The 14,630-nt window shown below is 41.0% G+C and overlaps 1 protein-coding gene across 5 annotated transcripts in view; it reads left to right on the forward strand.

The window, feature by feature from the left end:
• DLG2 (discs large MAGUK scaffold protein 2) overlaps positions 1-14,630 on the forward strand; it is a 2,041,254-nt gene that overhangs the window by 1,779,123 nt on the left and 247,501 nt on the right. The window contains exon 1 of one of the 5 annotated variants that reach the window (XM_019948681.3): positions 9,052-9,209. The exons of 3 other annotated variants lie outside the window; for them this stretch is intronic. In XM_019948681.3, coding sequence (XP_019804240.1) covers positions 9,122-9,209 — 88 coding nt within the window. In that variant the 5' untranslated portion in view covers positions 9,052-9,121. Of the gene's footprint in view, positions 1-9,051; positions 9,210-12,681; positions 12,854-14,630 lie in introns of those variants that run through there. One more of the 5 variants, XM_019948682.3, reaches the window with a different exon arrangement.

A 14,630-nucleotide genomic window follows, 5' to 3' on the forward strand; every position in this document is an offset into this window, starting at 1 on the left:
AGGGGAGAAGCTTTCATAGATGAGCCAGCTGGAGTCCTGAAAAGACAACTGTGAAAAGTTAAGGGACAAAAAAGAAGGAAAGACCTCTCCACGGTCCCTTGACTTATTGCTTAATCAGTTGTGTGGATGTATTTGAGAATGCCCTTATATAGAATACCCAGAGCTTAAAGATCACTGAGTTTGGTCTCTAGATATCTTCTATAAACAGTATTATTAAACAATCTGCTTTGTAAATTAAATGGCTGCCCTCTTTATTCACTTGGCTCCAGAAATAACAACAGCAAACATTTATTGAGAATTCACCAAGTGAATCTGTTTGAAGTGCTTCAAACAGATTAATATACATAATTCTCATAATAACCCTATGACGTCAAGCCAAGGAGTGAACTGTGTCCTCCCGAAATCCATATATTGTAGCCCTAACCCCTAATGTGACAGTAGTTGGAGACGGGGCCTTTGGGAGGTGATTAAGTTTAGATGAGGTCATGAGGATAGAGGCCTCATCATGGGATTAGTGCCTTTATAAAATGAGACACCAGAGAGTTTTCTCTCTCTCTGTACACACACACTGAGGAAAAGGCTGGTGAGCACAGAGTAAGAAGGCGGCTGACTGTCTACAAGCCAGGAAGAGAACTCTCAGCAGAAACCAACCATGCCGGCACCCTGATCTCAAACCTCTAGCCTCCAGAACCGTGAGAAGATACATATCTGTTGTTTAAGCACCCAGTTTACGGCATTTTGTATGGCAGTCTGAGCTGACAAATACAGGTCAGTGCTATTACTATTCCCTTTTCGCAGGAGGAAACTGAGGGATGGAGAGATATCTTGCCCAAGACAGCATGCTAGTGACAGGAAGAACTAAGATTCAGATCCAAGCAGGCTGCACGCAGAGCCTTTGCGCTTTACCGCAGGGATCTGCTACCAACCTGTAATACATGTGTACTTACTACCTTTAGTTTCCCTAGTGTTTCCCAAATTATTTCATGAACTAGTTTGTTTTTTGTTTTTTGTTTTTTTTGCGGTATGCGGGCCTCTCACCGTTGTGGCTTCTCCCGTTGCGGAGCACAGGCTCCGGACGCGCAGGCTCAGCGGCCATGGCTCACGGGCCCAGCCTCTCAGCGGCATGTGGGATCTTCCCGGACCGGGCCACAAACCTGTGTCCCCTGCATCGGCAGGCGGAATCTCAACCACTGCACCACCAGGGAAGCCCTCATGAACTAGTTAAATCGTTCTTCACAACACTGTCCTAATTTTGTAGATGAGAAAATTGACAGATTAAGTGAAATGGCCAAGGAGAAAACTCCAGGGATCAAGAAAACGAAGAGTAGATTAAAGGCAGCTAGTAGTTTTCTGAACTGAGATTGCATGAATGTCATGAGATCATGTATATCCACCACCTAGAATGATGCCTGATATAAAGAAGGTACTAAATCCATTATTGAATGTCAAATAAATGGATCAAAATGTGATTTGAAACCCCAAAGTCATAGCAGGGCTAAGTAAAAGAAACTCTTTTCCTAATCATGAGTTTATTAATTTATTCGTTGTTTTATTAATCATTTATTTAACAATTATGTAGAGGGGTTGACTATGGACCAAGCATACAGTTCTATTTGTTTTCCTTTTACAATCAGTGTTCTCTGAGACAGTGCACTTTGAAATACCTTGCCACTGAATATGTTGGTACTTGAAATGCATCTTAAGTAGGTAATACATCTTCTGGATTCAAGAGAATGGGAGAGAAAAGCATAGATCCAAGAGAGGAGAAAGGCTTATACCATTAATAAAAGCATGGTTTAAAATAACAGAATCAATCAATATGAACGTTCATTTCTCAACAAACCCTCTCATCTTTTTTTGTCTGATTATTTTCTTCTGCTCCATCCACTTTTTCTTCATGAGAATTAGTATTTTCGTAGGAAATTGTAGGAGTACAGTGAAAGTAGTTCCATATATAATTCTTCTCATAAAAGTGTTGTATTAACGTTATTCCATCCCCAGACCTAAATCTGGGAAGTAATGAATCATTCCCAGCATCACTGTAGCATCTCTCTTCTAAATCTTGTTCTAAATCCCATTCTGAAGAGGCATTGCTTCCACGGTCTGATCTGTTTACTTATACTTTTATCCAAGCAGGACTGGTTTCGGGGACCCTACAACGTGGTCTACCACTTAACTGCAAAATGAGATTTTGCACTTGTATTTTATTTCACTTAATAAAATGATGCTTGTAGATGGACTGTTTTGCTTTTTGAGTTATGTAGATATCATGGACTCGTGCCACCCACAGTGTCCCAAATTCCGACATGCACAGATGCTTAGTAAATTGAACACCACCATCTGTAGAGAAGTAATTAGTCAGCATCAGGTCTCATTGGAATCACTTTACTGCACTCTGATCTACCCTTAAATTGTTGTCTTTTCTCTACATCATGAGCTAACCAAAGCCGTTTTTCAAATTTGGATACTTCTTTTTTCTTCTTCTTCTTTAGAGCAATACTTCAGCTTAACTGCCTGGAGAAGAAATGGGCACTTAAAAGAGCAACCATATTTTCAAAAATAGATGAAGTAAAAACAGAGCAACAAATCATACACGCAGTTGATTTCTGTTGCTAGGATGTTTCAGCCTCTCTGTTTTACTTATTAACCAATGCTGTCTGCAGAGAGAAATAGGACCTTTGAGAGAAACGTTGGAAACTATAAGGCCAAATGCCAGTCAAACAAATAAATAGCCAACCTTGCCAAGTAAAGAGGGTCCAAAATCTCTGTCTCTAGAAAAGATTTCGCGTCTGAAAACACCTTTCAGAACAGGTGCATAAAGCTGCCCAAACTTGGTCAGACCATTTGGCTAACTAGCAAGTATGTTGAATTTTAGGAATAATAATAAAAACAACAATATAATAATAATAGCATCATATAGTATTCTGTTCCTCTTTGAGGACACTGAGAGGCAGAAAATCTGTCATCTAGCTCAGGGCACGTGGCCAGGCAGTGGAAGATCTGAGTCTTGAACTAGGGCAGTTTGGCTCAAGTCTTTGATCTTAACAAATGCACTTATGCTGCTCCTTCTGTGAAAAGCAAGATCTCAGAGTGGCAGAGGCTGGAGTTATTAAAATAACACTGTTTAGCTTGAACCATATGAAAGTGCCAATATCTGACAGTTTTTGACCTAACAAATCTGTAATTTTATATTGTTCAACCTCACAGTAAGTAAAACAAGTGACTAAGCACATACTTTGTAAAACTTTTGCTCTGGATCAGGCTCTGTGTTCTGGGTTGTACCTGGAGTCTGAATGATTTGAAGGCAGAGGGAGAGAATCTGGAGAGCTGGGTTGTTGTCCAAGTACCTTTGCTAACATTGATTAGTCAATTCATATGCCTAGACCTCAGTCTTTTCATCTGTAAAATGGGTGAATCTCACATTTTTAGACTTCAGGCCACTTAGTCCAAAAACAATGTATGTCTCATTTATCCCCATCACTCTCAATTTCCAGTGGCAAACAAACTTGCTGGCAATGAAGAATGTGACTGTGAAAACAAATCGTGGGTGTGGGGAGGATTATGTTTACATAGGCTTTAGTAATAGGGATATGTTTATCCCTATGTAGAGATGATTTATCTTTGAGTATATATATATATCCTGCAGCCTAATTATTAGAAAATGTTAAGACAAAATATATTTAATGTAAATTATGTATTTGCATTAAATATGTTTTGTATATGCAAAGGGTTGACAACATTATTAATAGCAAATAGAAGAGTTAATGATAAAACTAAATTTATAATTAAAAGCAAGAATAGACAGTGATGACAAACTCAAGAAAAACATGGAAGATGCAGTGGATTTTTAAAAAACAACTTGCCCTCAAATTTCAGAATTTCCACCTCCCTGCCTGTACAGTAGAAGATGTGTAACATAGCCAAGCACCATATGGCAGCTAGCTCCCCTGGAGGAATGCCAAATTAAAGTGCTTAATAAATTCTCGTAATGCACTAATTTGAGTACCAAATTAATGATCCTTCATAATTCACTCAGCAGTTACTGGTCAGCAGCTCTTGGTTGAATGTGAAAATGAGTACGTATGAAATTGCAAAAGAGCCTGTGCTTATGTGGCATGATTGTGATACCCTCACCTTCCGTTCCTAATTCTCTCCGGTCGGCCAATGTTAATATTCAACTTTTGTTGTTGTTGTAAGCCCCAGCTTACAACAAGAAATACATTTACTCTAAAACTCAAGGACGCACGTACTTATAGTGGTGCAGTTCAAGCCCTACACAAAGGTACTAGGACAAACAGGGGAAAAGGGGCTAATACCTAGGCCAAATTCTGTGCACCTTGTAGGATGCCCTAGTGTGTATGTATGACAAATATGCATAGATATATTAATATATATACATAACTGCACACAGGCACCCACAATTAGAAAACTGAAATTTAGATTTTCTAACACTCTTACTATGTGCAATACCCTCTGATACTTTCTACTCTATTTTTTTATAAAGAAAATATGGATCATGATATACTAAGTTGATTTCACAACTCTCTTATGGGTTGTGATTTGTAATATGAAAACCACTGCCCTTAAAGAATGCTGTCCAGATATGAGTTCACCATGACCTCCACAGAGAGCGTAGGAGCTTCTTCTTTTCTGTCTTAGAGACCCAGAAGTGAGATCTTCCCTCTTTAAAAACTGACAAACAAAAGCACATTTGGAATTTCCTTGGATGACTGGGTTTGAAATTGTGGACTGTAAGAAGAGATGGTGGGTACTGGGATAGCCTGGAGGAAAGAAGTGATGGCAGTGGACGAGGAGGAAGGAACTGAGAGAGTAAGTGGCAGTCCTCCAATGTCTAAGTAGCTACCAGGGTAACCAGATGTTGGAGGGACTAGACATTTATCTATGACCCTTAGGGACAGATAGTCATTCAATCAGCCTGAGTATTTATTGAATAGCAGCTACTTGCCAGCTTCTGTGCTAAAGACTGCAAAGTAGAAAAATAATAGCAACTGCAGTCAGGTAATCTTCATGCAAAGAAACTCTGCTTTTCTAATAACGTGACAGTTAAGCATGCCTGATGGCTAAAACAGATCTGTAGAGATACGGTCCACAGTATCGAGAGATGATGAATTTTGTTAAGTTCTGTTGAGTGGCTTTTGTGACTCATATAGCCCCTTGTTTACCAAGGTTGTCATTTGATATCCATTTCTAAATACTTCTAAGCATTCACTTCTGTGTAGAAAGTGGTTCAGTTATGGAGAAGCAGATGCCATCAGAAGGTGAGCGGCAAGCTTACCAACCCAGCCAAAACTTGTCCCAAGGCTGACCTTCCCCCATTCTGCTCCCCAGATGAAACATGAAACTTATACAGGAGCTTCCATATGAACTTTTTTTTCATATGAACTTTTAAAAAGCCTTTTTAGAATTCTAGCTTTAGAAATTTCTTTCCCAAGAAAAATCATTAAGCTTTCCTTTTATTTTAGATTATTCAATTTGCAGGAAAGCACACATGATAGTGAACACATAAATCTTCTCAGTTTTTCACTAAGTCTGAGTAATGCAGTCTTGGTTTTACTACATTTGGGCTCTCACCAATCTCTTTCAAACACCAAAATAAATCCATTAGAAGTTGTGATCCCCATCAATTCACTATATTGAAAATTCAATGTTAAAGCTTGTTGGAGGTGATCTGTGGGTTTATTATTAATATGTTGAAGCTACAGAGAAACATATTTTGGCTCAATATAAGATGAATTTTCTAAGTGTAAGAGCTACCTTGGTAGGTAAGAAGTTCCCCAGTGTATGAGATGTTCAAGAATAGTTGAAGGTCACCTGGTTTAGTTGGAGTGAGGGGAGAGATGTGACACAAAATTATCTTTGAACTCTTTACCAATCTTGAGATAGAATGTTTCAATTAAACAATGACTTCACCAAGCCTTAACTGGGTTCTTTTCCAGAAAAGAGCTTTCTGTACCTGCCTTCTGAAATCACATCCCAAAATGCAAAATGACTTTCTCCTTAAATGACGTATTTTAAAAGAATTGTTTAGATCTAAATTAATCAGTAAGTGCCATTTGGTCTCTTCTGACAACATTGCCGCAGCCCAGCAAAATCGAATGATTAGCAATAAGTTACTAATCATAGAAATAATTACTGCTAATAATATCAAATAATGTACTAATAACATCAATAATCGTTCTTAAATAGTTAACATCCATTGACTATTGTGTGGCAAACACTGCACTAAGTGCTTTAATGACACTAATTTAGTGATAACCTATCAGGTGGTACAACTCTTATTCTCATTTAGGGGATAAGAAAACTTCATACGTTAGGAAGATTACATAACACAGAGGGTCACTCGGTTGAAGCAGAACCAGAATGTGAAGCCAGTGAGTATGCTAACTCCAGAGAATAAACTCATAACCACTAGTCGACATATAATGACTATTATTTAGGTGTTTCTGACCCTTGCTAATATGTTTAGTCCTCTAAATTACTTGGGAATATCATATACATTGTTAAATATCCAATCTTAAAATCTGAAATATTGTATCACAAATTTTCTACAATGGGGCAACGTTAAGGAATTTACAATACATCTACTAATTTTGTTTTTCTTTTTTCTTGGCCACCCCACATGGCTTGTGGGATCTTAGTTCCCTGACCAGAGATCGAACCCACATCCCCTGCATTGGAAGCACAGAGACCTAACCACTGGATCACCAGGGAATTCACTCAGAAAGATTTTAAAGAATCATTAAGGAATTTCCCTGGCAGTCCAGTGGTTAAGACTCCAAGGTTCCACTGCAGGGGGCGCAGGTTCAATCCCTGGTGTTGGGAACTAAGATTCCACATGCTCTGCAGCATGCCCCCCCCCCAAAAAAGAACCATTAAAATGTTCTGGACAAGGAGCTGTTAAAACACAGGAAAATGTGTACAGTATACAGCATATGAAATAGTAAAGTGCAAATTTTTTTGTGCCGTGTGATCTCAACTTTGTTAAAAAAAAATTCATAGAAGGAACTAAACAAAGCGCTCTCAATGATTGACCTGGGTGTTAATATCTATTTTGTCCTAATATTTTTTCTTTAAATAAAACTCATGTTTTTTTCCATCATGAATTTGTATTGTATCTGCAATTAAAAAAAAAGTTGTTTTTTTTTTTATAGTTTATTTATTTTTGGCTGCGTTTGGGTCTTCGTTATCGCGCATGAGCTTTCTCTAGTTGCGGTAGCAGGGGCTGCTCTTCATTGCAGTGCGTGGGCTTCTCACTACAGTGGCTTCTCTTGTTGCGGAGCACGAGCTCTAGGCACACGGGCTCCAGTAGTTGTGGCATGTGGGCTCAGTAGTTGTGGCTCGCAGGCTAGTCCAGGCTTAGTAGTTGTGGCACATGGGCTTTGTTGCTCCACAGCAAGTGGGATCCTCCCAGACCAGGGATCGAACCGGTGTCCCCTTCATTGGCAGGTGGATTCTTAACCACTGCGCCACCAGGGAAGCCCTGTTTTGTTTTACTTTTGGTTTTAAAAAGCAATTTAATTCTCAGATACAAGTTGCATGGTTTCTGATCTGACATTATGGTATATAAAGTATCATGCTCTCTCTTCTTAAATGAAGACATATTTAAATGGTCATATGTTCATTTAGGAGTAAGTGAATCTGTATAGAAATGGGCAACTCAACTTCACTGTAAAACACCCAATTATTAAGGTACATAAATATTTTTTTAAATTAATTAATTTATTTATTTTTGGCTGTGTTGAATCTTCGTTTCTGTGCGAGGGCTTTCTCCAGTTGCAGCAAGCGGGGGCCACTCTTCATCGTGGTGCGCGGGCCTCTCACTGTCGCGACCTCTCTTGTTGCGGAGCACAGGCTCAAGACGCACAGGCTCAGTAGTTGTGGCTCACGGGCCTAGTTGCTCCATGGCATGTGGGATCTTCCCAGACCAGGGCTCGAACCCGTGTCCCCTGCATTGGGAGGCAGATCCTCAACCACTGTGCCACCAGGGAAGCCCAAGGTGCGTAAAATTTGCTGATTCTACTTTGCCCAGAATGTAGTCTAAAGGCTCCGAAGCTACACTGAGTTGACTATTGCTGAGTTCCTTATCAGTAACACTGAAAAGGATGATCCTGTGTTTTTCAGCTCAAGACTGGTCAGGCTGGTTTGGAGGACTTAATGCAAAGTTATGTACTGTGTAGTCAATTTTGGCAAGTCCTTCTAAGTGTAAACTGTCCCCAGGCCCCAGGGTGTCATGCCCAGCTTCAGGGGCTAAGGAAATGTAATTCCTGTATGAGTAAGCATAATTAACCTGGGGAGGATTGGGGTGTTTCTTTTTCAGGAAGGCTTGGGCTGTCCCACACAGACGTTATCGTTTGACGTATGATTTTGGAAAACTCTACCTTCCTTGGAGTTTTCATTAATTGTCACTTAAGTGCCTCCCGAAACTTATGCCTAGTAAGTCACCTTTCCTTTTCTGGCTTTGGATTTGAATGGAAGTTACCCAGCATTAGACTTTGTATTTAGAGACATTTTCAGAATAACTGTTAATACTACCCTTTATAGCAATGAGTGAATTAGACTAGGGCAAAACATCAGGAGAATTCAAGCCTTCTACCTTTGCCTGCTAAACAGCTGATGCACAGGAAAGATATGCTTGTACACCCCTCTCCTGGGTGGAACTGTTTCTAACCTAGCATTGTCTAGAATAATTTATTAAGAGATCTTCACAGTACAGTAACCTGGAAGCTACCTAACTAGAAGTTACGATTATCCTTACATTGTAGAAGGAAAGAACCAAAACCAGGGCAACAGTGTTCTACTGACCTTAACTTACGTCTGGGCAAAGTAACTATGCGGTACTACTTTGCCACCACTGATATACACACTCTGAAGTTCCTGTTCAGTTCAGTTTTAAAGTGGAGGAACCAGACGTGTTCCCCGAAACTAAATCTGTTTCGTGGAGGAGGAGTCTGTGATTCAGGCTTAAGCCAAGGGTGTTGCCATTATGACATAGGCCATTACCGAAAGTAAGGTAGGGATGGTTCCTTGCCCCAGAGCTGTCAGATGCGTCCAGGGATCTGTGCTGAGTTTTTCATGATTCAGTAAAACCAGGCCATCGGAAATGCTACACTGGGTATTACCAGTTGTACCTTCAGCAAAGCAACAATCCAAAACATTTCAGGATCATGTGAGAAATACTGGAATACGAGGTATGTAGAAGGTGCTGTGGGAATAGCAGGGTGGTCATTAACCCAGTCTGAGAAGGTCAGGAGGATTCCCAGTGGCAGCAGTGTCTGAACATGTGTCAGAAGAATGAACAGAGTCAATGGACAAAAAGGAAGAAAGAGCTATCTGTGCAAAGCCACCAGTTCTCCAGGAAGAAGACAGTGAGAAGAGAGGCTATCAATCAGGAGAGCAAGTTTGTGGAAGGAGTAATGTGCTTCACTGAGAACGTAGGCTTTATGCTGTAGTTGATGAGGTGTCAGCAAAAGATTTTAATGGAGGAGAGACAACATCAGTTGACCATTTTAGAAAGAGATTTCTGACTGCTGCTGTGGCTAATGCATTGAGAGAAGGTAAGATTAGAGGGAAGGAACCAATTTTGAGAGAGCCTCATTCATGGCAATGACAGTGTTAACAAAGAAGGACTACATACAGACTAGAGAGACGGTTTGGAGGTAGAATTGATGGGATTGATTAATACCTCACTAGATGTGGAATCAAGGCTTGAGGCTGAAGTTTCTAACTTAGATCACTAGGAGGGTTGTGATGGCATGAAGTAAAGGCTATATGCCTTCTGAAATCCGTGATTTTGTCTGAAATCTTCTCAAAACTATAGTATGAGTTCTACTGTATAATAGTTCTGTTGCATCTGACATTTGTACCAAAGTTTTAACTTTCCAGAGCACTTCCTCTTGTTTGATCTCATTAAATATGCATTTTGACAGATGAGAAAACTAAGTGTAAGTGATTTGACTGAAAGCATCCAGTTGGATTTGGCTGAGGTGGGACTAGAATCAAGTCTCCAGACCCCGTAGCCTTAAGCTTTATATCAAATCCCAAATCTGTTAGTCTTACATTCTGTGCCCCTCACCCTTTTTTCTATTTTGCACAGAAGATACTAGAATTGGAAAGACTTTTGAATAGAAGAGGAAGCTGGAAGCTTTTGGAAAAGCCACAAAGAAACCTTGGGAGCTTTTGGGGAGGATGAGGCAGCCAGCAGATGGGCAAAGGGAAGCAAATGACAATGTGCATTCCAGGCCTTCCTGATGTCAGAGTTTGGCATCACTCACAGTACAAAGGCGTCCTGTTGTACTAGTTTCCCTATAAACCTCATTCCTGCAAACCATATGAGCCCTGGGAGGTGGGGAATGGAAGGTGGGTGGGACCAGCTGGTCATGGCTGTGAATGACATTTACAGTGGTCTCTACTCAGGATGGTCCCTGGGTCCCTGAAGTCTGTTCAGAGGGTCCAGTGCGGCTTACTAATCAGCATTACACTCAAAATTTGTCCCCAGGCAGTCTCAACCAGGGAATAAGTAGATTTGTTGATCACGTTGGGTGAGATTTTCTGTGCAGAGGCTCTAAAATAAACCCGTTCAGTTTGAAAGTGAAATCGCAACCTCAGTGAGCAGAGGAAATGGAGAGCCTTGGTCCCTGCAAACCAGAATTTCTCTGTTAGAAATAATAATTTGGTGATGGTGGGAGAGTCGTTTTGCAATTATCTCCCGTCCATGTTGGTGATTGGGAAGATGCAAAACACCTGTCTTAGACAAGGTAGACATTTGTGGGCAGGAAGAGAGTTTTCATCTGTAGGGGTCTTACTGTCTGTTTCTAGGAGCCAAAAGGGGCAACGTTTCAGGATGCCTGGAGAGAGAAAGAAAGAGAAAGAGAGGATTCTTGATGAAAACTCCTCAATGCACTGTGTTTTTAGGCGGATGTGGTCTCCCACAGGATGTGCAACAACTGACTTGCCTCAGTGATAGACTCCCACTTGTGGGTGACTGCCTTGGAAATGGTGGTCAAATAGTGGTGCTTAATAGAGACACGCTCTGTGATTGAACAGCCCCCATCCTTCTGGGGGTTTCATTGATTATCTGTCTCCCTGCCCAGACTCCTAGCTCCAGACTCAGGGACTCATCTGATTTCAGCCTGCTCCCTTGCATCTAGAACTATGATCGACAGTCAATATTAATTGTTTACAAATGAGCAAAGTACTGCTTTTAAGGAAACATTTTTTTACTTTTTCTCTAATGTTTTTGTGTGGGGAGGGAGAGAAATTTATACAGAAAAATACACTTTTACACCCATAGGTGTGGTTTAAACAGACCTTGTTTCATTTTATGACCCAACCTACAACCTCTGAGACTCCCACAGCTTTCAAGCCCATCAAGGCAGCCTTTCCATCAAGACCAGTTAGAAGTGTCAGTGATAATCCCACTTTATCCCTGAAAACCACTTTGAACATTTAAAAAAATCTCCAAGCAATTGAGACAATTCAACCCCTCAGTTCTGTTTTCCTAGTGATGATTTGTTTCTGATGAACATGTTTTCAACTGATTTTTTAAATAAAACATTTACACTGAAGTGACTCCCTGTCTTAGGTGAGCTTGATTGACTCCTATTAGAGTTTTTTTTAAAAAAAAATCATAATATTTTCTAGCCTGTGCACTTTAAGTTTAATGAATGAAATAACAGGGAGAAAGAGTAGGTGGTTACCATGGTGACCATAACATCTGATTTGAGTAGCAACAGAGAGGGCAGGGAAACAGTGCCCTATTCAACTGAATTGTAATGATGATCAACAGTTGAGAGAGGAAATTTAAATGTCTGGGCTCCACTTAGCAACTGTTCGATCAATCAACACATGAATAGCAGTATCTGCACCTTAGCTTCACATGCATATATCGTACAGATCAAAACAGAAAGAAAATTGCAGTCTACATGAAAATTAAGAATCCTTAAGCATATTTGGAAAATGCTTTTAGGTAAGAATAAAAATCATCCTAATTTCCAAATTTTAGCTATTCATCCTCGGATTATCAAGATGAGTTTAAACTACAAGGTCTTGATGTTGACGGTAGGGGATTTCCAAGTTTAATAGAAATGAAACCAGGGGTTGATTTCTCAGACTTAGGGAACATAGTTTCTGGACACTTGGTGTTGCCACCCAAAAGGTGAAATTAAAAGTTCTACATCCCTAAACTATCCTTTTTTGAATACTCTTCCTGCCTGAAGGCTGATGTAAGCAGGCATTTCCTGGCCTGGGGGAACCGGCAGATTCCAGCCAGCCCGCTGAACAATTAACTCTACAGTGTGAATAAATTTGTTTACTCTCTTCTACATTTTAAAAGAAGATACAGGACTAACACTTCAGTGTTGGAATTTCAAACACCCGGGGCTAAGCTGGAGGGTGGGATGGGACTTGGGGGGAAGAAGTCTTCCTGGATCCTTTCAGCAGACTCCCCAGGCAGGCGTCCAGGTCCACCACCTTTCCAGTGCTAAGGCGTTTTTAGCTGAGAAGAGAAAGAGAGAGAGGTGAGTGAAACAGTCATCTGGAAAATGATTTGTTCCTGCTTTTAAAAGGGTGGAATGGAGAAAGTAATCCCGTCTCTTAAATTGGCCCTTTTGTGTGGCAAAGCATCTCAAACTAGCTCTGCCACTAGCCTGAGAAGGTGGCCCCACCTGCTTCACTCCTCGGAGACTTTGGCCCCAACTCAAGAGCACTGGGACTGTGTGCTGGCAGGCGGAGTTGATACACTGTAAACTCAACCAGGAAGAGGGGAGCAGAGCTGAATTTGGGAAGCAGCTGCCTGCTATGCTGAAAACCTCTGTAAACTGGCTAAGGAGCTGTGGTGAGAATCATGCTGCTTTTCTCAGACCCATTTCTCTTGACAGACCAGTGGGGAATTGTGGCCAAGAAAATGGAAAGAGGACGGCAGAGTCCCCTCCCCTTCCCTCCCTAGAACTGCAATGCCGGCCTTTTCTTAGCGCCCACAGCTTGCAGGCATCTTCTTAAGGCGGCTCTGTTTTCTTGTCTCTTGCTGTCTATGCTCTGGGGGAATAAGAATCGGTGAATTTTTCTCTTCCGCCGCCTCAGTTCCGCCCTCAAACCACACTCCAAGAGTTCGATTCACCATTAGCCTCTTCATAATAAACCTGCCTCATGTGAGCTTCTGGACTGTTGCTGCTGTATATCACAGAGAGAAATTTAAGAATGTGAAATTCTTGCCGCTGACTTAAATGGGTTCCGGAAATGCCTGGATCCACATTGATTTCAGATCAGATATTTGATGTATGCAGGTTCTGTTCAAATAGCCAGAGCCTGCTGAGGGACAGGATAGTTCTATGCAGGGAGGCAGGTTTATGGGTCTGAAAGAACCGATAGACTGTCCCACTCTCACCAATTATAAGCTATGTAACCTTGGGAAGCCACTGAACTTTGTGCCTTTAGTTTCCTCATTTGCAAAATGGAAATTATTTCACTTACCTCGTAAGGTGGTTTACAAATTAGTAGTTGTATATGGAAAGCTGGACTCTAAAGTCCTCTAGGGGACGGGGACCATGATTACCTTATTTGGGGGCATATGATTAATTATCCAGAAAAGGTCATTTATTAACAGTCTTAGCTTAGTGGTTAAGAATGTCAGCTCAGATCATTCTACCTGATTTCAGATCGCAGCTCCCTCATGGTTAGCTTAAGTTAGCTGAATAACATAAGCCTGTTTCCACATTATAAAATGGTAATACTAACAGCAACTATTTCACGGATCTGTGAGGATTTAAAGAGGCAACGCGTCCTATATAAGGCTCTCAGCACTGTGCCTAGCACACAGTACTCAGTAAATGTTGGCTGTTGTTATTGTGAGGCAGAAATCTGACTGGAACTAGACAGCTGGCCTCTCTAGACTAAATTTAACTGCAGAGGTTGGACGAGATGAATCCGAAGGAGCCGTCCACCTCTTACCAGCTGTGTTCCTGGGGGCATCCATGTGCCTATCACATAGCTGTAATCTTCCTCGGTAGCAGCAATAAATTGAAAGTTCAAACATTTTATGATGGACAAAACAACCCAACATAATATACATTGTGGACTTAAAAATCACAGCCACTGCCTAAAACCAGATGTGTCATTTCATACACTCCCGTGACTTGATTTCCTGAAGAGCATACTTTCGCAGCCCCAGATGCTACTTTGCATGTCCATAGCTTTGGAGATCTGCATCCAAACACTTTGTACTCGTTTTAAGAAACTTTATTCACACAAGTTGGCCGAGAGTGGCATTTGGTAGCATTTTCAGTTTCTGGATTATTTTGAGAAGGAATCTTAACCTGTATCTCTGTATTCTGATGTCAGTTAACATGTGTCTGACATTACCAGTTGAACTGTTGGCAGCCAGTTTAAAAACCAGCTCAGAGTCACTCATCACTGGGCCTGTGGGACAGGAAGTAGACTTGCTGGGCTGGGGGATTTGCATTCTCCTCAGACTGGGAGCACCCCCTCCCAACATTTCCTTTGCTATTTTATTCTCTCCATAGCCAACCCCCTACTAATTACCTTCCCAAAATTCCTCTCTAAATCCCTTATGGATAGTCTGAGCTAAGCTAACACTCCCATTAAACAGAACAATT

Source organism: Tursiops truncatus, chromosome 8 (genome assembly GCF_011762595.2).
Source record: "Tursiops truncatus isolate mTurTru1 chromosome 8, mTurTru1.mat.Y, whole genome shotgun sequence".
Taxonomy (NCBI): domain Eukaryota; kingdom Metazoa; phylum Chordata; class Mammalia; order Artiodactyla; family Delphinidae; genus Tursiops; species Tursiops truncatus.